This window comes from Halyomorpha halys, unplaced genomic scaffold (genome assembly GCF_000696795.3).
Source record: "Halyomorpha halys isolate HHAL.00 unplaced genomic scaffold, Hhal_1.1 Scaffold64.1, whole genome shotgun sequence".
Lineage (NCBI taxonomy): Eukaryota > Metazoa > Arthropoda > Insecta > Hemiptera > Pentatomidae > Halyomorpha > Halyomorpha halys.
The window spans coordinates 2,153,870-2,176,899 of record NW_027116348.1 but is presented as its reverse complement, the minus strand read 5'-3'; the positions used below and the strand labels follow the sequence as shown (position 1 = coordinate 2,176,899).

The 23,030-nt window shown below is 33.5% G+C and overlaps 3 protein-coding genes across 3 annotated transcripts in view; 2 read left to right on the top strand and 1 right to left on the bottom strand.

Annotated features, from left to right (window-relative positions):
* Positions 1-11,796: 11,796 nt before the first annotated feature.
* On the top strand, positions 11,797-12,791 carry LOC106692606 (uncharacterized). Its single transcript, XM_014438651.1, has 2 exons — positions 11,797-12,247; positions 12,322-12,791. The coding sequence occupies exons 1-2, from the start codon at positions 11,797-11,799 to the stop codon at positions 12,789-12,791; spliced, it is 921 nt and encodes a 306-aa protein (XP_014294137.1).
* A 4,307-nt stretch (positions 12,792-17,098) lies between these two features.
* On the top strand, positions 17,099-17,668 carry LOC106692603 (uncharacterized). The gene has a single exon (XM_014438647.1). The coding sequence runs from the start codon at positions 17,099-17,101 to the stop codon at positions 17,666-17,668; it is 570 nt and encodes a 189-aa protein (XP_014294133.1).
* A 1,400-nt stretch (positions 17,669-19,068) lies between these two features.
* The window catches only part of shams (glucoside xylosyltransferase 1 shams), a 10,106-nt gene continuing 6,144 nt past the window's right edge, over positions 19,069-23,030 (bottom strand). Inside the window, exons 6-7 of the mRNA XM_067053150.1 lie at positions 21,911-22,083; positions 19,069-19,427 (exon numbers count right to left, since the gene is read on the bottom strand). Coding sequence (XP_066909251.1) covers positions 19,275-19,427; positions 21,911-22,083 — 326 coding nt within the window. The 3' untranslated portion in view covers positions 19,069-19,274. The remainder of the gene's footprint in view (positions 19,428-21,910; positions 22,084-23,030) is intronic.

The window sequence follows — 23,030 nt, the reverse complement described above, 5'->3', positions numbered from 1 at the left end:
TATAATATAAAAATAAATAAAATCTCTATATAATAGGGAAAAGTAAACGTTAAAAAAGCGACCGGGCCACCTCGACTAAAACAGGAACAGATAATAATTCCTGGACATGAGGTTACCAACACCTCACCAATCTTTTCCTACCATATTAAAACGTAGCAAACTAACTGCACTCCTTGTGGTGAATGATGGAGCATGGAGATTTATTAAAGAATCAAATATATATTTCTAATTAATAAAAAATATATAAAATATTAAATGTATTTTTAAAAACTCGTATCAATTGTCAAAAAACTGCATTTACACAGTAAAAAACGTTGCCATTTAGAGTCAAGTTGAGTAAATTCTTTAAAACATTGATCAGTGTATTTATGTAAATTCATCCAATAAAAATTGAAGTTTGAAAATCATTTAAATTATAATTGCTGATTGTAATGGGAGGGGGACGATCTCTGCACAAGAAAAACAAGTGCAAAACCATTATAGTAAATACGAACGTACATCACGAGTGGTCAATACTATTGAGTGCTCTATAGTCAAAGATTTTAACTAATATATGTATAAGTTGTTAGCAAGATGATCGATATTTTCTACTTAAAATATATATAAGAGAGACTGAACGTATGTAATATACTCAAGTTCTGATCTGGCCATATCGACTGATTCAATGTCTATTTTATATGGGCATTAAAAATTCATCCAATTGAAGTATTGATTGTATATGAGTCCCTTTGTATTGTGGAACAGTATGCAATGTGAGGGCTCGTCATGCAGTACTGTCAATTCTCTCACACTTACCATCCTAGAGGTTTAGAGACTACAACCTGTTACCACTCTTGGGTCATTAAAACTGTCAAGGATGTATTTTTATAATACTCCAAATTCAGAAGTAATTCGGAAACGAAAAGTAATGTTAAGGGGATTTTTAATGCTGTGTTGCGACTGCTGACATTTTTGAAAAAAAAAAATTAAATAGAATAGCAGGACAAGTAAAAGATCAGTGAACCCGAAGATTCAGAAATCAGTCTTAACGCATTTCTCTCACCTACTTTATAGCCGTTCCCTCAGACGTTCAAACTAGGGTTTGTCGGTTTTTAAAACCGGGTTTTAAAAACAGGTTTTTTGGAGGAAATTATGAAATTCGAAAACCGGTTTTTTAGTAGAAAATATCGGTTTTCAATGTATGAATTAACACTTGGGTTGCAAGTGAGAGGGTATTTTCTATTTCGGGGAATTTTGTGAATAAACTAAGGACACGGCTAAATAGCAAATCGATAGACGTCCTCTGTTTTCTGAAATCATATTTCATTAAACAAAAAAATAAATAGAATATTTAAATTTGTATTAAAATTGCCCGGAATAGAAAATACTCGATCCTTTGCTTAATTGTCTTTAAAACTAAAATTGATTTAAATAAGTGTGTATGCATAAACTTTATTTACTCTGGTATTTCGGCTTTGATTATAATTTACATTATATAATACACAGTTATATATTTTCTAATTGTTTTTAATAAGTATCCATCTGTATCTAATAACATTGTTTTTTAAAAAAATAATATGGTTATTATAAAAATATATTGTTTTTATTTATTCGAACCCTTTGCTGAATAACTCGTTTCACTATTATAAAAATATTTATATCCTTATATTTGAAAATTATGCATAAACAACAATCCTGATCAACTATTATTTCTTTGTTCTACTAAATTGGATAAAAAAATTATACTATCAATAAAATTGAACAGTAAATAATTTCAGTCAAAAACTGCTTTTAATCACTCTAAATTTTCTGTTAAAATTACAGAATATTCGAGCAAAAAAATTTTTTATAAAAATTCGAAACCGGTTTTCTGGAAAAATTACTATTCGAAAACCGGTTTTCTAAAATGTCGGTTTTTGTATAAACCCTAGTTCAAACGTTGGTTCAGCGCATACTAAAATGTTAGGAATTGTTTCTTTATCAACCCTTACAACATTATACGCCGTCGTTATTTGAAGTTGTTTAGCCTGAGTAATTATTCCGAATATTTTACGTACTATTTTATTTTCTAAATATCTAAGTTGTAGTTTCGTTAAGGTAAGAGAAAAGTTTCGCATCCGTAAATAACAGTAAGAAGGATAGATAATATTTTAGTCAATTCTATTTTTTAAGTTTTAGAAACTTTTAAAATTTATAACTATTTATATATTCAAAATGAAAATTTTCATTTAATGTATCACCTATGATCATCCATCATGGGTTACATAAACAGAATGAGATTGGAAGATCCAGAAATTCCTCCTTTCATAGGTATTAATACAATATAAATTTATTAATATAATATAATAATTAATCTTTTTTTTTATTTATATGCCACATAGATTTGTAGGGGAGGTAGTGAGAATTGATGAAATGATTAATTTGGGTCTTGGCCTCTCATATAATTGGCGATCATTTACTAAAGCGAGTAGGGCAGTCTTTGACAAAATTTAGTTATATCGACAAATTTTAATATTATTTAGAACTAGGAGTCGGCGTGGAGCTCACCTAAAGATTCTCGCTAATTATTTTTGGTATTATGATCATCAGAGATTGTAATGTCGTCGTACAACGACCAATAAGTTAATGTTTTAAATGTAAGATAAGAAAAGTGGTATACTTCTGTAATAGTCTGATTATAGTCTATTCGGTTTAACTACCTGCTTAAAAATGATACGAGCAAAAGCCGTAGGAGCCGAGGCCTGATGTCACTTGTGGAACACCACCTTTTAAACAAGGCATTTTGCAGCGTAAGTAATTAGGTATTTCTTCAAGCTCACTTAAAAGAACCATTTAATCAGATTTGCAATCAGTTCAGAATTCATTCAACCATCGCTTGCTTATTGTAAAAAAAATATCAGTTAGTACTTCCATTACTTGGAATTAAAAATAAACCAACCAGAAAATAGAATTAACTATGCAATTGATTCCCGGTTACACTAACTCCGAGAATGGGGTCTCCATTTCAGCAGTTTTGAACAATTCTCTCCCTTTTTTTTTCTTTTCTTAGTCACTTTTGGAGTTCTTCAACTTGGTAATAATTAGATAATATTTTTGTGCTGAATAGTAAACGAATAAAGTAAAGTTGAAGTAAAATTGTAGAGAATTTTATCTACATTCAAGAGAAAATTGCGAACTATTCTGTCAGGTTTGTATCATGGTTTCAGGATTATTTAGTAACAAATGATAAAAATGATGATATTTTTGCTCAAAATCCTAAATATTGTTCTCGTTTCTATACAAAGAACTATATAAATAACAAAAAAAAGTTTGTATTATCATTCATTGTATATAATCAACATTTGATTTAATATAAAGATTAAAACATTTATTAATTTTTGTTAGCCTGTTATAAGTGTATTGCTTTTTCCTTAGATAAAAATTAAAACCCAAAATCTTTAGATTTCTCTACCTTGAGATCAGACAATTTCTTAGCAATTGTTTCTTGAGAGAGATCCAAGTAGGACACTGTTTTTATTGGCTTTAGTTGAAATCACTAGGAAGTTAAGTCAAATATAGAACATTATAAAGTTTTTTTTTTTACACTTCCCCTATAGACAATTTATGCAATTTCTATAATTTCTCCTTATCCAATTTTTATAATGAATGGCAAGGACACCCAACATCTTCATAATAAAAAAAAAAATTGTTTTTTCTCATAAATAGCTAAGTACTGACACTTGCCATAAACATCAATGTGAATAGGAACTATTTGTAAAACTGTGAAACTATTTAGTAAAAACTATTCCTCAGACCAAAGCAGATATCATTATAAATCCATAAACATGGGGCTTTATTATTTTCAATAAAAAATTATAAATTTAAAAGTAGAATAAGATAGAATCTTCAAATTTGAGTGTAGTTTGTGCTTTCATCAGAAAAATGTATCTTGTTGTGTGCCACACATTGAACAAAAGTCATTTTTTTTATATTTACTTCCATTCATAAATGGTATCTTCATTGTATCAACAAATCTTTAGTGTACAATGGCCATTAGTAGTCAAGTCGGTTGAGGTAACTATCACCCAGCCTGCAGCGACATTGGTTTCAATCCAACTTGGGTTGTGGGGAGGAGGGAGCTGAATTTAATTTTGTGACAGCCCCAGGTACTTGACCCTGCCACTCTGGTTAGAATAGGTTGGTTACCATTAGGATAACTCCCCTACTCCATATGTGAGAAATGGCAAATAGGCACTGCAGAGTTGACATATGTTACATAAATGTCCCTCTGGGCCTCTGGAAATATTGATGAGTGGAGAAAGAGATAACAGAATTTTCAACTATAGTACACAAGTATAGGTAGACTTCTGGGAGAAACAAGATGGTGAAACAACAGCTGTCAGTATTGGAATTAAGAAGAAAGACCACCCCTGCTACTCTGTTCTGCAGAAGGTAAAACATAAAGGCTTCCCAAAACATGAATCCTACTGCAAAGAAACATGTGCTGAAGTGTGTCTCCAAAACATGCTAAATCATACACTGAATGTTTGATGCTATTCAAGTAATGGAGATTTAAATTTGCTCGAATTAATTTCAGAGGTGGGCTGTTATGGGTCTTAGCCAAGCTACTTACAACCAACATTTGAAAAAATTACATATTTCAAACATCATTAGTAAATCATAAAAATATTCTTTACTATTGTGGACCTTCAGAACAAGATTTGTAAATAAATATGGTGAAACCACTAATCTACTAGTGTTGAAATATCTTCCAAAAGAAAATCAGAATGAGGGTTTACAAACACCACTAATTAAACTAAATAACAACAATTTTAATATTAGCCATGCTGTAGTTTCGACTATGATACTAGTCAAAGATGTTACATCTGTAAACCCACAACCAAAGATTTTAATGATCTTTCAAAATATAAAGAAATTAACTCAGATACTCATGAATTTGGTTTCTCTAATTACATTCCAAAATAAGATATTTTGAATTTATTTTACATCTGTCCAATAAATTTACTATCAAGAAACAGCGGTTAAGGACAAGTGAGGTAAAATCAGAAATAACAGAAGAAAAGATAATTATTCAAGGTAAATTAAAAAAAAAAAAAAAAAAAATTGGATCAATAGCTGATGTCCCAAAACCAAGTTATGGGTATACCAGTGGAAGTTCAACATCATTTCTTCATTTACATAAGATGTAAAATATTTTAATATAGTTTTTAATTAAAAAAAAAAAAAAAAAAAATTGGATCAATAGCTGATGTCCCAAAACCAAGTTATGGGTATACCAGTGGAAGTTCAACATCATTTCTTCATTTACATAAGATGTAAAATATTTTAATATAGTTTTTAATGAGGTGTTATTAAATCCCAACTATTACCATTAGAAAAAATAAATAAATTAACCTTTTTAAGTTTAGTTTGTAATCTCTGAAATAAGAATTTCATAGCCCAGATGAAGGCCATAAATTCAGGTCGAAATGTCGGCACAAATAAAGAATATTTGCCAGAACAGCAAACTCAACATCTTATGCAATAGTTTACGATAACACTTTTCAAAAATTTAAATTAAAAAGCTTATGCTCTATTTTTAAAACTAAACTTACATTCTAAAATCATTTGCTTGGAATTTTACCCATTGAAAGTGTAAAATGAAATGAAATGAAAGTGTAAAATACAATAGCTCATTAATAAATAACTCAAATACTATCCAATTATAGTCTCAAAACTTTATTTCTTTTATACGTCCAACTTTTCGGCCAATCTGGCCATCTTCAGGGACATCTCAATACCACTTTGCAAACATATAATTTAAAACACCCTAAAACTTCATTCAGGCTATTCTGCCCAGGTCAAAACATTTATATCTAATTAGTTAATTATGCATTAAAAACACAGTCAAAAATTATTTCTCTGCAAACACTATTAATAAACATTTATCACCTTTAACATTTATATATTTATATAGAGTGATAAATGTTTGTGATTACGAATAATAGAAATTGAGTGATGATAACCATATGCAGTTTTTTCCCCAATAAATATAAAGCAGCAGGCCTCTTAATAATTGATACTAAAAAATGTTGCAACATAGAAGTTTATTTTCAAGTACGTTAAATCAACTAATAGTAAGATAAATTGACCAAAAATCAACAAATTATTGTTTAAATTTCTAAAATTATAATTATATATTTAACTTATTTAATTATCGGTAACTTAATTGTATTTTTTTAAAAATAGTTTAAAAAATGTTTTACACTAGATATTTGATAATGAACATTCTCTGATTGATAAAAATTGTTACAACGAACTTTATTACCACCTTACATCATCCTAATTTTTTTATTTAAAATCAATAAAATTGAAGCATAGAATTACAAACTCTTTAAAAATAAATAATTATGCACAGTATCTCAAACATAGTTGATTTATATTCACTAGGTGTGCGAAAATTATGCAATGGTACTAAACATTTAAAGGTAAAAGGAATAAAAAAGTATCAAATATTTTTTAAGTACATAAAGTTCTTAGTCTTGACCTGAATTAGATTCGAAATTGATACCGAAACCAGGTGCCTAACATAAACTTCATTAATATACAATTTCTTTTTCTCTAATTTTTTTTTAAAAATTTTGTATCTCATAATTATTATCAGAAGAATTTATAAATGTCATTCAAGAAGCATAACAATTAAAATGAAAACTCATATTTACAGTTATAACAAAAGTGCCCATTAAAATCATGAATAAATATAGGAAATACAGAATAATATCACTGAAACAGTAAACAAACATGATTTCTTGACAAAAAGAACAGAAATTACTTTCAAATAAGATTCAAATTTAGAATTATTAGAGATAATTCCTTTCACTCATATATTTTTGTTTTATAATGTTTCATATTTCATCCTTGTTTTAACTTAGCCCTGACAAAGGCTTACAACATAGACCAAAGCATTGGCTCCTAGTAAGTCCGATTTATCAGTTTGTTTTCATCACCCAACATACTACCACTCTTCCTCTCCTTGTTTCTTCCCCCAAATTTTATCAATATCATTTCGTATTTTCAATTGTATTTTATATATTTGGCTTGACCAAAACCCTTAAGTGGCAATCAATAATTCAATTACTTGACCGAATGATGCAAATGATAAACCCCTTGAAAAAATATGAATAAAATATTCTATCACAATTATCAATATAATATATTCAATAATACATATTTAGCAATAATTTAAAATTGAATGCAATAATGTATAGAAACTTCTTTATCTATCATTTAAAACTAATCTGATGGGTCTTCTTAAATCTAAATGCTGATTCAGTAAATATTCAACTCTTAACATTATAGTTGTTATATAAATTCCAAGTACCAAACATCATTGATCCAAATTATTATCACACAAATTAACATTAGACATGGTATTTGAAAAAAGTAAGTTTAATGAATCAATCCAAATACAACTTTCCAGAGGATTATATTACAACCCCCGAGGCAATAAGTCATCTATAATAAATGCACTACTAGTCCAGCAGTGACCACAGCCCTGATATTTCAATTATTACCGTGGATGTGAACAAAATGTATTTTTTTTTTTTTTTTTTTTGAGATTTACATTAGTTATTTAATGTAATCAAATTTCATTTCCAATTCATTCATCACATATATGAAACTTTTAACATTAAACATTGTGTAGTGAGTACTCTTTGAAAATGTACTTTGTTTTAATAACTAAGACTTTCAAATAACATATTACATTAACCCTGACAACACACCACAAAACCGAAGCACAATCATAAAATATCAAAATAATTTATATTAATATTCATCCAATTTGCATAATATCTTTGAACTATTTCTTATTTTAAGCCATGTAACACATTCTTCATGAATAATTCTGAATATATAATTATATGTAGTCAACTTAGTAAATCTTTCTCATTCTCTATTACTAAAAGTAATACTTTTAAATTCATAACTCATTCCGAATATTAGCTTCACCCCCAAATGTTGTTTATACACAACAATTTATTTTATAAACTCATACTGAATCGATATGATAGAGAGTGCATGAGACATTTAAATAAATAACATTATAGAGAGCAAATAAATCAACATTTTCGGTAACTAAAAAGTTATGGCTTTTCAAACAATTAACCATTAAACAACGTAATGATTAACCTAAACTAAAAAAAATCACAAAACCTTCCAAACAATGCTTACTAATGTTGCCAACGTTAAAAACAAAACAATTCAGATGTATAATTTTAACTTTCGAAAAAACAAGCCTTATCATATCATCTCAACTTCTAAAGAATTAAACGTTATGTATTGTTGAAAATATAAAATATGGGTCAATGAAATGGGCAATATACACATACATTCTTTTTTTTGCAAGGGGAAAACAAGATTTTGAAAATGAATTGAACGGTCTCAGAGGAAAAAGACCAAAGCACTAATAAACAACATTAGATTTTACGAAACTGTGTACTGTTTTCTTAATGGCCGATTAAATATTATTTAGGGTTAATGATGTGGGTAATTCGGCTATTTGCCAGTTCTTATTTCAATTTGGTTCAGCTGCAAATACTGGTATTGGGAATTTGCGTTGACGTTAATCTTAGAAAAGCTTGTAGCTTGACAGACATTCATGGAACCTAAGAGTCAGGTGATAATCTCATCTCAATCTTATATTTAGTTCCTCACATTTTGCATTAATATAAGGCATAACTCGTCATAAAGCAATTCAGAAGCAGATTTTGTGTAATGTTACTAATATAAATGATAAAATTCTATATATATTAGTTCGTTCAGTCGAAATATAACCGTCATAAGTGTGAACATTAACAAAGTAGATCTAAACAGACTTCATGTCTTCCCAAGAATTGTTATAACTTCAATGAGCAGAAAGAATTTCGGAACCAGTTGAGAAAACTTAATGAGAAATAATCACAAAACAAGAAGGCTCTTTGATGCTATTGAACAACTCACAAGCAATGAATTAATCATAGATTTCTCAATAATGCAACGATTTGGCTAAATAATCCTAAATTTTGGTTCCGTCGAGTAGAAGTTCAATTCGAACTGTTAAGCTTAATTCGTGTAAAAACGAAACACAAGTTTGATGTCATTTACACAATTATAGATGGCCTTTTACAACACGATGTTAACTGTACTTGCGATAAGCTAAATGAGGAAGTAATTTAGAGAAGTGGGGAAAATTTTGAAGAAAAACTTTTGTTGGCACTCCATTAGACGATTAATATAGTTAGACAACTAACAAAATTGCTATGGTAAATTTTTATGGGAGATTCGTACCCAAAGTAGTATAAATACAAGAATCTCTCAATTCAGCAAGTAACTTGAAGGAAATCGACGAAATTGAAGGAACACTTTTAATGAACCAACCACCTGAACAACCTAAACAAGCACTCAGTAGAGCTACCTAGCTTGCACTCTCTAAAGAAGACAATGAACTAATTTTTACTTCAGATGCGTCCGATTTTGCATTAGAGGGCACAATTTACTAAATTGAACTCGATGGTCCTTAACCTCTAGGTTTTTATTTTCAAGAAAACTAAGCACGACTTAAATTATTTACAACACTTAATGATCTATGAACATTGTTATTGTTAAACATTTAAGCCACGCTTCAGAAGGCAGAGAATTCAAAAGCCCATGTTTAAGCTTTCACATAGTTGTCGTTTATTTCACAATATAGGCCAAATTCGAGACATCAAAGACAATTTTTTTTTAACCAATCTATTCAATTTTTCCGTTTTTTTCCATATAAATTCACTCTCTAGAAAATGTTTTGAATATGGAAGAACTGAAGGTCCATCTACACATTTACTCCAATAGCCTGAAGAAATTTGGTCATTTCATGGAGATCGTTTAAAAAAAACAGGAAAGAATCTATATAATTGTAAAATCTCTTACCATTATCTAAGCTCATTCTGTAAAGATTTAGATGCTCTAAATGGAGGTTTCGGTAGGATCACGATAAACGAATCCATATTTATAAGTGGCACAGTCCTATCCTGTGTTGTAAAGATTCCTGATTACATTCACAGCCACCTATGAGTGTGTGTCGGCTTTTTCTACACTATTTACTCTTAACACTAAATCTCAGAATAGATTATACGCGACATATGACATGAGAGAAGCACTGGCCAAAACAAAGTCAAACAGAAGAACTTGTCTAGGTAAAGCTCAGGTATTCATCCCATTAAAATTGTTATTCAAATTTAACTATTATATAACATGTAACATTTTCTGAATATATAATTATTTGTAAAAAAAATTTTTTTTTTAAAATGGTCCACGAGAACAATTTTTAAAGGACTCCCGTGTAATAAATTTTCTAAAGTTTGTGAACTGCTGCTCTAAATCATGGGAAAGTCATGAAAATTACTTTCCTATAAACGTTGGCTGGAAATTACTTACTACTTTTTGGGACGCATTTACATCCATCCAAACGATAGGAATGAAGTTATAAAATGCGTTTTTGACCTAGAAATCATTTTCAAAAATTTTAACTTTAAAGAAGTTGTCCAAATTTCTAAACAGATGAAGATCTGTGGACATAAGTTTGGCGAATAAGGTGGGTGTGGAAGGATTTGGTAGCACAGCTAGTTTAGTTTCTTCACAGTCGTGAAACATGAGGTCTGGTGTTATCGAGTGAGAGTATAGGCCCCTTCCAATTAACCAATGCAGGTTGTTTTTTATGCATTATGTCAATATCACAGTAGTACGATGTGGTTGTGATGGTTTCACCTCTAACTAAAGGAGAAATGAAGTATTCCTGCCACCATACAGAAACCAATAATTTATTTGGATGCAAATTTGGTTTTGGCATGTGTCCCGGTCTTTCGTACACTGATCTGACTGACGCCTGTTTTCACCTACAATCCACTTTTCATCAGAAGTGATTTATCTTTTCGAAAAAAGGTTTTGCCGAGGCAGCAGTGAAATACGTGTCTTATAACATTTCCGCTACTAACCTCATTAAATTCATGAGATACACATTGTCGTATTATGTGTCAGGAATAACCTCTTTGGGCATTATACATTGATAGGTGAATCTCTTTGGTGGTTATCAGTTAGTTAGCGCCTGGCACATCCTTCGGTGATGTCGATTGATCTGTTTATGTAATAATATATATTTCAACCCATTGAACTCTTTTTATTATATAACCCCTAGCATTATGTGTTTGTTATGATTCATCCAGTTGTTGTAACAACGGTTATCTGTTCTAATCTAATTAGTAACATATGTTTGCACTCTTACCCTTTCTGTAACATCTTGATATTTCTGTTCTATGTTTATTGTAAATAATAAAGCCTAATTCGCACAGGTTTTACTACAATTTATTATTCAAAATGGATAAATTTTTGAGACCCGAAAAGTTCGACGGTGACCTCACCTACTGCTACCCAAGAATAGAGCTACTGGCTGAAGACATTTGAAAACTTTATCGCATCGTTTGAAGAGGTGAACGAACAAGGTAAGTTACGGTTGCTAACTTCATTTCGCATTCTGTGTACCTCTTGATTGCCGATAAGACCACATAAGAAACTGCTATTGAAGTACTAAAAGCTACGTACGTTAAACCAATAAATGAAATATTTGCAAGACACAAACTCGCCTCTCGTAAGCAGTCTCCTGATGAATCAATCGACCAATACCACCAAGCTCTGGAACAATTGAGCAAAACATGTCAGTTTGCGGAGGTCAACGCAGAGACTCATCGAAAGACATATGTTCGCGACTCGTTTATTCGTGGTCTCAGATCTCATCAAATTAGGTTGAGACTATTGGAGTTCAACATGCTAACTCTCGATGAAGCTGTTGAGAAAGCTCGTGCTTTGGAATCTGCCAAGAACCAGTCGGCTTCATACGCTTCCGAACTAACTCTTAATGCCTCCTCTCTCATGATATTGAGGATTCATCTGAAGATTCCACGAAGGCCCAGCAATTCCACTTTCAAAAATCAAAAATTATATTTTTGTGGTCGACAACGGCATACAAATCGTCGTCAGTGTCCCGCCCTAAATGATACCTGTGAAAGGTGCCAGAAGACGGGTCACTGGCAAGTTGTCTGCAAATCACCTAAAACTGTCAACACGAAGGCTCATCCCTCATCAGCTGCACTCATCGCCGCCTTGGCAGTCCTTGACGAAGCTACAGTACCTGTTCAAGTAAATAGAACTTCTACCTTTGCTTTGATAGATACAGGGAGCTCAGAGACATTCATATCACAGTGCTTTGCAGATAACTGTAAGCTAACAATGTACCCCACTACTGGTAGTGTTACCATGGTACCATACATGGTATTTCGAATTACTGTGTAGCTCACTTCGAGCTGTTAGGTCACCATTATGCTAAAACAAAACTCAGTGTTCTACCCGATTTGTGTGCTAACATTATTGTGGGGCATGATTTCTTAAAGCAGCATTCAGAGCTCAGAGTCTCTTTTGGTGGAACTAAACCTCCATTGACAATCAGTTACTTGGCTCCAGCGAAGATAGAACCTCCTCCCCTTTTTGAACTCCTAACTAAAGATGTCAAGCCCATAGTCACCAAATCTCGGAAGCATTCTCTGGAAGACTCTGATTTCATGAGAAAAGAAATTGAAAAACTACTTGCTGACGAAATTATTGAGGAGCGTCGGTCTCCGTGGAGGGCTCAAGCTTTCGTTGTAAAGAGCGATAATCATAAGAAGCGAATGGTAATTGATTACTCGCAAGCCACCAATCGATATACACACCTTGACGCGTATCCTCTCCCTAATCTCGAGGAAATTGTTTCTAAGGTGTGGTGATCTAATTCCCTTTTTCCCTACTTCCGTGGGGATAGTGGCAAGACCACGACCAAAACCTAACTTTGGGTAAAACTTTCGTTTTCCGTTCACAACAATTTTATAAACAGAATAACGCGTTTTATTTACTATACGACTTGAAATGGAGAAGTATTTGAAACCCGATAAATTCAGTGCGAACCCGGACTCTCCTACTTCAGGTAAGGAATTTACACATTGGTTGAAAACTTTTGAGAACTTTGTTGCTGCATCTACCGAACCACTGAACGACGACGACAAACTTAAGGTGCTCGCCAATTTTCTCTCATTTAGTGTTTATGAATTGATCTCTGAATGTACGACGTATGAAGATGCTATCAAGACACTCAAGGACGTGCTTATAAAACCTAAAGGAGAGATCTTTGCTCGACATTTATTAGCAGTAAGGAAACAAAAGCAGGGAGAAGGTATTGATCAATACATTCAAGCCTTGAAACTCTTAGGAAAGGATTGTGATTTTAAACCAGTCTCTGGCGAGGAACATAAGAACCAATACATTCGAGATTCATTCATTAATGGGTTGCTTTCACCCCAAATCCGCCAGCGCATTCTTGAAGAAACTAAGACATTAAGTTTGGAGGAGGTCATTCAACGTGCACAAGCCCTTGAGCTAGCTCAAAAACAAGCAGATGGCTATACTCATGGTGCTAGTGACCTTGCGTGTGCAGGCACTAGTGCTATACCAAGTTGTGTCCTGAGTACTGGGAAAGATCGTGACTGTTCCGAGGATGTGTGTGCTGGAATGCGAGCTGGTAAGAACAAATGCTATTTTTGTGGGTTTGACCGGCACCCACGATCTTCGTGTCCAGCTCTTGAATCAGAATGTAGGAACTGCCTACTAAAAGGGTATTACGCTCGGGTTTGTCGGAAGCCTAAGAAGGATGATAAAAAGTCCAAACAAGGTAAGCAAGTCTCTGCTTCTATTCTTGATTCCATCAACAGCAACTTCTTACCCCAGCTGAGCCATGCTGTCATATCGGGATCTGTCAATGGAATACCCTGCCACTGCTTGGTGGATACTGGGAGTTCAGGTAGCTTTGTTAGTCGACTTTTTGCTAACAAATTCAACATTCCTATCAACCCGAGTGAGAGCCGGGTATCTATGGCTTCTACTTCCCTGTGGACTAGAGTTGAGGGATATATTCTTGTCAAGCTGGAAATTGCTGAACATACATACTCGAACTGCAAACTAGCTGTTTTGAATGAACTTTGTTCTGATTTACTAATAGGTCATGATATATTGAAGGAACACTCAAACATTCTAATGAACTTTGGAGGTGACAAGGCTCCCCTCTCCATCTGTTCGTCAATTGCCAAGGTTGAGCCTCCACACCTATTCAGTCAACTTTCGCCGGAGTGTCGACCAACAGCGATCAAGTCACGTCGATACTGTGATGCTGATCAGAAATTCATTGAAAAGGAAGTGACACGAATGCTTGCAGAAGGGGTCATTGAACCCTGTAATTCACCATGGAGGGCACAAGTTCTAGTTGTAGATGGAAATAGTAAAAAAAGACTTGTAATTGATTATTCGCAGACCATAAATAAGTATACCCTGCTGGATGCTTATCCCTTACCAAATATTGATGTCCTAGTTCGAAAAGTAGCCTGTTATACACACTTTAGCACAATTGACTTAAAAAATGCATACCATCAAATCCCAATTCGAGAAGAAGACAAAAAGTTCACTGCTTTTGGAGCTAAATGAAAGCTATATCAGTTTACGCGCATTCCATTTGGTGTGACGAATGGAGTAGCCTGTTTCCAGCGTGTGGTGGACCTAATTATAACTAAGGAGAATTCACAGGAGTGTACGCCTACCTTGACGACATCACAGTTTGTGGGATGGATAAGCAAGATCACGACCAAAACCTAACTTTGGGTAAAACTTTCGTTTTCCATTCCTAACATAAGGTGTCTAAAAATTCTATTTTCAGCACAATAGATTTTCGAAGCGCATACCACCAGGTACCTCTTTGAATGAATGATCGGCCTTTCACTGCATTTGAAGCGTGCGGCCGTTTGCACCATTTCCGACGTCTGGCTTTTGGCTTGACCGATTGGGTACCCACATTCCAGAGTCATTGACGACGTCATTACACACGAACGACTCAATCAAACTTATGCATAACTCGATGACGTTACAGTATGCGGTAAAAACCAAGAGGAGCACGATCATAATCTCAAGCGCTTTTCAGATGCAGTTCAAAAATACGGATTCACGATTAATCAAGAAAAAAGCAACTATTCACAAACGTCAATTAAGTTACTAGGCTATAAAATTGAAAGTGGAACCATATCTCCTGACCCTGACCGCCTTAAGCCACTGCTCAGTCTTCCACCTCCAGCCAGTCGAAAGGAACTTGAGCGTACTATTGGAATGTTTGCACATTATTCCAAATGGGTTCAAAACTACTCCGACAAAATTAGACGGCTTCTCAATTCAACAACTTTCCCCTTGCCTCCGGAAGCTATATCAGACTTTGACCAGCTCAGAACTGAAATTTCCAAAGCAGTAGTGAGCAGCATAGACGATACGGAGCCATTTACAGTCGAAACGGACGCCTCTGATTTCGCAATTTCAGCCGTTTTGTCTCAATGCGGGCGGCCAGTGGCTTTCTTCTCACAGAAACTGAATGACAGCGAGCGTAAGCATTCAGCCGTCGAAAAAGAAGCTTATGCTGTTATAAGCGCCCTGAAAAAATGGAGATACTACTTACTCGGAAGATTCTTCAAAATCATAACTGACCAGCGTTCTGTGTCGTTCATGTTCGATATGGCACATCAAAATAAAATCAAGAAAGAGAAAATACAGAGGTGGTGGTTGGAGATGTCATGTTATAATTATGAAATAATATACAGGCCGGGAAGACAGAACCAGGATATATTCTCTAGGACATGTAACGCCACTCAATCAGACCTATTATATTCCCTTCACTGTGTCTTATGTTATCCTGGAGTGACGAGAATGGTTTACTGGGTAAGAACTCGTAATTTGCCCTATTCAGTCGAAGATATTAAAAAGATGACTGCGTCGTGCCCATCTTGCAACACTGTGAAACCTCAATTTTACAAGAATTCAAAATTCACTTTAGTGAAAGCCATGCATCCGTTCGAGAGAATCAGTATGGATTTCAAGGGCCCACTTCCATCGAAATCAAGGAACAAATATCTGTTGACGATCGTTGATGAGTTTTCAAGATTCCCTTTTGCCTATCCTTGTCCCAACATGAACTCTTCAACTGTAATTGACTGTTTGACTAGCCTTTTCACCACTTTTGGTTTACCTTCCTACGTGCACACTGACCGAGGAACCTCATTCACATCAAAGGAGCTGCAGGACTTTCTTCACACCCGAGGGGTGGCCACTTCCATGTCAGCCCCTTATAACCCCATAGGAAACGGCCAAATCGAGCGACAAAATGGCATTATCTGGCGCACTGTGTCACTGGCTCTTAAGCACAGGAAATTGGACCCTTCTGATTGGGAATCGGTGCTTCCAGACGCGTTGCATTCCATCCGATCCCTACTATGCACAGCAACAAACGAAACGCCTCACGAGAGGATGTTCCGCCACAACAGAAGATCGGCTAATGGTACTTCGCTTCCGACTTGGCTTTCACCTTCGAACAAAGCGCTAATGAAGAAGCACGTACGCACTACTAAGTGCGATCCACTGGTCGAGATCATGGAAGTCAACCCACAGTATGCCAGGGTTCGCCTTGATGATGCTGTGACATTGAAATACCTGGCACCTCATGGTGGGACGACAATGGTGCCAGAATCAGAGGGAACTGACACAGATGAGCAACATGACACCGACCCTGTCTTGCAACCAGAAGAAAATCAGCAAGAGGGTACTCCAGAAATTCCGACAGACACTGCGTCGTTCTGCAAGAGAGCGATATACACCTGCCCTTTTAAGAGACTATGAACTAAAATTTTAAAAGGATGGAAGAATGTTATGATTCATCCAGTTGTTGTAACAACGGTTATCTGTTCTAATCTAATTAGTAACATATGTTTGCACTCTTACCATTTCTGCAACATCTTGATATTTCTGTTCTACGTTTATTGTGAATAATAAAGCCTAATTCGCAAAGGTTTTACTACAGTGTTATTACTAGCCCGTTGCTAAGTACGTGTTCCCGTTAGTTTCCCATGTGTTCCATTGTAAACTAGCTAACCCTCGTTCAACTTTGTAGAAACGTTTTATTCGATTAAAGCCTTGTGTTCAAGAGGTATTATTCATGACAATTTAATCGAATAAAATGGATAAACTCTATCGGCCAGACAAATTCGATACGGACACCGACTGTTCTACGGCTCAACGCGAGTGGACGCATTGGTTTCGGACCTTCGAAAACTTCGTTGAGAAGGCCGACATAGGAGAAGATGCCGATCGTTTGAAGGTATTATCCAATTTCCTATCTTCGAATGTATTCGAATACATAAATGATTGCACAACGTACGAAACATCATTGGCCACTCTTGCTTCTCTTTACATCAAACCGAAAAACATTATATATGCTCGTCATTTGCTCTCTACCAGAAAACAAATTCCCTCAGAAACTATAACTCAATACATCACAGCCCTTGAATCACTAGTTAAGAAGTGTGATTTCAAAGCCATTTCTGCAGAACAAAACAAAAACGATCACATCAGGGACGCTTTCATATCCGAATATGCCTTCATTTGCCGCTCAGATGGGAGAGAAACTACTGTCTCCTTGAAGCATATGGCCCCAACAGGGGATGACTCCATATTTGGACATGATGAGACGGAGATGAGTCAATCAACACCCAATATGCTCATTTTTACTAACAGTAACCAAACTTGATCAGCGACTCGGAACCAAGCTACCTTGAAGGCCAGAAGCTCCCCACCTCCAGTCTAGCCACCAGCAACACTTCAATCACAGGGGTCTAAGTCTTCAGCTTTTCTAATTTTGTTCTTGATTGTTTTAAACTTAATGCTGTTCAAGGTCAGTAGTTCATACTCCAAGAATTAGAAGATCCTTGTCACTAGAAAATCTAATGGTTTGAATTACCATCAGCTTAGCACACACACATACCTGTGTCTCCAGGTCCAGACCATTGGTTCTGTTACACCTTTATCAAATATCTATGGTAGAATATCTGAAAAACAATATTTCAGTATTCCTCAATCTTTTCCTAAAAAGGACAATAGCAATCTGATTAATTTCTTGTTAAACATATAAAAGTTCAGTCCATGCATAGTTCTTTGTGTTTTGACTTTTGACATTATGAGCAGTTTTATTTAAGTTTCAAAAATATCCTCCATACTTTGATTATTCGGAATAATGGCCACATTCAGTCAGTAAACAGGCACAACCCATAAGTCAAATGATCTATTTGATTGTTCCTTCGTTTTCAGAACAAAAAGGTGATTTTAAATATATCAACTGTCCCAGTCAAACTGCTCCACCCACCAATTATTCATATGAAATATCAACCACCAAACTAGCCACATAGGTTTAAAATCATCTTAAGCACATCATTTTGACAAGATGGGCACCAAGTTGAATATCTGTTTCCTAAAAAAGACAATAGCAATCTGATTAATTTCTTGTTAAACATATAAAAGTTTAGTCCATGCATACTTCTTTGTGTTTTGACTTTCAACATCATGAGCAGTTTTATTTAAGTTTCTAAAATATCCTCCATACTTTGATTATTCAGAATAATAGCCACATTCAGTCAGTAAACAGGCACAACTCATAAGTCAAATGATCTATTTGATTGTTCCTTCGTTTTTAGAACAAAAATGTGATTTTAAATATATCAACTGCCCCAGTCAAACTGTTCCACCCACCAAATATCAGACTGATTGATCTCACTTCACCATTTTTTACAATATGAAATATCAACCACCAAACTAGCCACATAGGTTTAAAATCATCTTAAGCACATCATTTTGACAAGATGGGCACCAAGTAGAATATCTGTAGCCTAAAAGTGAAATGTTTTAAGGTCTTAATAAATAAACTATAGCAGTGGATAGCTCAGAGTCGGATCAATACGAATTAAGGTAATGACACAATAGCCATTTGATGAAGCAAACCTAGTAATAAAAGGAAGGATCCACAAGGCCAACTACAGCAGAAAAATAAATAAACAACTATCTCCAACTTCAGTCTGCTTCAAAATGGTACTATAGAATTACAATGATATTGAAAGTTATAAGGTTATTCAAAATAACTACAGTATAATGATTATATTACATAAAACTATACAAATCGTACAACAATAGAGTAATTATATTCATTTATAATTACAATTAATAAACATCTGGCTGTATAACAGTAAAAACTATACACTGTACATCAAACTTATTACAGACTCTAATGAGATTCAACTCTTGTAGGAAATATTATTGCTATCAACAAGAATATAATTGCTTAGAAGAGATAAAACTGTCCACCATCATACATTAAAGTAATCATCATGCTTGACATAGTCAAAAAGTTGTTTCATAAAAATATTGTAAATTTTTCCACAATTGGTGTCAGTAGTTTCCTTCAAATAGGCCTCCAGAGGAAGAAGTAAATACTGATATAAATCAGTACCAAGCTGATACTGAAAAAAAAAAAATTAACTATTAAATCATCGATTATAAAATAAAAAATAAATTAAGAAAAAGATAACTAATATTTTTATGCCAGATTGAATCATAGGTCCATGAAGATATGATTTAAGCCTGTCCAGATTAAATACCTAAGCTATAAATTATTAAGATTCTGAAAAGTACCACAGATCTAAACTAGGGAAACTCCCTTTTCACAGTTTAGTTTAACTTATCAGTGGAATACATAATTAGAAAGGTGATTTGTTCTAGAAAGGATTTATCTATGGGAAAATAAATTGTATCCTCTGGAACATAATCATGTGAAGACATTTGATTGTATGGAGTTGAAAAATGGCTCTATTTTGCAGCCAAGGAATTCTGGTACACAATCACATATATTGATATGTGGAGATAACAGAATGGTTTTGATTGAGAAAAATGACATCCCCCTCAAAATAAAAAAAATATTTGAACCAAATATCGAAAACAAGGTCGCCCCATTGTTTATTCGGATGAAAGTTATGTTCATTCAACAAATACAAACAATTTCATCTGGACTAATGAACTCTGTCTGGCTTTAAAAAAAAAAGTTTACAATGGAACTAGGATGATAATTGTTCAGGGACCCCCTGAACAAATTCAATTCAATAAAATATTGGGCATACTTAGCACAAATCCCCCTGCCCAAAATTCCATGGTGATCAGGTCAAATGGACCCATTTTAAGGACACCTTCACCTCCATGAGTGGTTCCACAATTTTGTGGACCCATTCTTACCAAAGTAGAAAAATTTCACTATTTATTGGGAGCATTGCGCAGAGAAGCCGCATCACTAATTTCCAAGTTTCTTGTGGAAGAGAACAATTACGATCAAGCATGGGAAAAGCTCCTAGAAAATTATGATAACCCTAGAGTACTTTCTTCTCTATACATAGAAAAGATCACTGATTGTCAAGGCTACAAGAAATGAACTGGAACGATACAATGAATTCCTGGCTGAAGTGGCCGACGGGATAGAGGGATTCAAGGCTCTGGAACTAGTCAACGTAGCAGAATTCATCCTCGCCATGTTAGCCTTGAGATCCCTCGACACAACAACTAGAAGAAATTTCGAGCTATCTCGCACCACCATCAGCATATTTCCTACAGTGGACAAGGTGATCAAATTTATTAGGCAGCGAAAGATGGCCATTACAATGTCAAGGGACATCGCTTCGTCATCTTTGAGCCAGACTGAAGAAACACCAAAGGGATACCAACAACCTCTAGCTCCTGTCAGGAGCTCACCTAAATACCAAGCCGTAACATTGTACACTGTCAATAGTGAAGGGAAGCTCTTTTTGAGTAAATAGTATATTTTTGATGTATAAAGGGTTTTGATATATTTTATTTTATGTATAATTTTAATATTGCTATTTGTTATTTTAAATTATAAAGCAAGCTAACCAGTTTTCTTTGTCTAAAAGAAATACGTTGTATTCCAAACAAAGCCAAGATGGCGGTACGTATTCTTCAGTCAAGTCCGTTGAATCAAGGCCATGTGAGCAGATTCAAATATCATAAAAACTATTTTAACTCTTCCCATCATAATTGAAAATACAGTAAATTAAAGGAAAAATAGAAATCAAGAAATAGTGCAAATGAATAATATTCAGAAAGTAAATCATTTGGAAAAATCCCTAACTGTTGTGCGACAATCGATGTTTACATGTAACCTCAAGGCAGGTTTTGTTTTTGAAGAGGTCAGTTGTGTCTGTGGCGCCAAGGAGAGATGTTCTCTCAGTATGAAGAGGTCGTCATCAATTTCTGTCAAGAAGGAAGCCATTTTTGATGCTAGGACAGAACAATAAGATTAAGAACAAAGAAGACACCAAGGAATCAACAAAAGAAGATCGTTAGTATATAGAGCTTGGTTAGTTTTGTTATAACTAAATTAGAATACATTTGTAAAATAGATTTAAATTAAATTAATTGAGATTATTGTAGATGACTGTTTCTGATTGTCTAGCAACCATACGCCCTGAGATTAAGAGTCTTTCTTTTTATATTATAAAAGTTTAAATATAATTCTATTATCCATTTGGCATTAATGTTCTTAATTTGAACCCAAGTTATCTCTCATATTTGAAAAAAGCATAAAAACTATTCAGATTCTTTTTATTTTAATTTTTTAATATTTTTTAAAATTATTACATTTTGGCGCCCAATGTGGGCATTATTTCTCTATTGCGCACAATAATTAAACATCTTAAAAAGCTACCAATATTTTTTTTTATCTATTAACAGTTATCATTAAGTTTATTAAAAAAATAAAAAGCATTTTATCATCTCTGAGACACTTGATATTATAGAGTTTTATAACAAAATAACTGTTTCCTAAATATCTAAAAAAATATATATAAATAATTTTAATTCATTTAGGAATTGAGATCGTTTAATAAAAGTATTATTTACTCTTTGAAGTGAATACTGCTAGTAGTTATTAAAATTTTACCTGTTCAAAGGCATTGAAAATTGCCTTAAATGTAGGTTGTTTTCCACTATGAAATGTACCTCTTGAACCATGAAGAACACGCACCCCAGTTTTCTCAGGAGGGTGGCAAACACTCATATACATACAATGATCAGATCTATAGTTGTAGCTACAATCATACACATATAGTCGCTCTGAAAAAAAATATTCTGTCAATAAATAACAATAAGGCCCAGCTACCTTTAAGAAACATCTATTACTTTAAATGAAAATCTTTAATACAAATTTGAAACTTTTGGAACAGTATTCAGTAAATTCAATATCTGAATGCAAAAAGCATTATCTATACAATCTTCTCCATTTTTTTGGCAGTGAAAAAAGAGAATTAGTAGAAATTATTATTCACAATTCAGAATATGGATAATTGTGCTTTCAAATGAATTCTGTAAATTCAAAAAGTATGTTGTTTTAAAATCAGTAAAAAATTGTAAAATTAAATTTGCTAAATGTACCAACAAAAAGAATTCTAAATTTATCATATCTCCTTTTACTTTCTTTAATCCTCACAAACTCATCCTCAATTTTTAAACAAAAATTTAAAACGATTATTGTTAAAATCATGGTTTTTACCAGCCCAATTTCTTTAATATTAAAAATGCTTAGTTTCATACAATAGAAGCTACCAGGCTCTGAGTAAAATATTCAACAGTTATTTAGAAGTAAACATATTTTACTTTTAAAGACTTGAGAATAAATTTAAAAATTATGAATAGAGACTGGATTTTCGTGCAACTGCATTTTTTGTTCCCTAGCTTCGAATTCTACTAAATCTCAACAGAAATTAGAATCATGTAAAAGACATAAATAATAGTAATTTTATATTTCACTAAACTGCACATTTTAAGGTTTATTCATAATTTTGCATGTTTTTTTATGTACAAGATTGCACAATTTACTCTTTACGAACAAAATTTAGAATTTTTTTGCATTAAATTTAATTTCTCATAAAAGTATTATACACATAAGGTGTATGTATGCCATAATTTATGTTTTTTTTTCTTATATAATTTATAATTGACAAATTTAAGGTAAAACAATGATGTCATTAACATAAAAAGAGTTGAATTAAATCTAAAAAAAA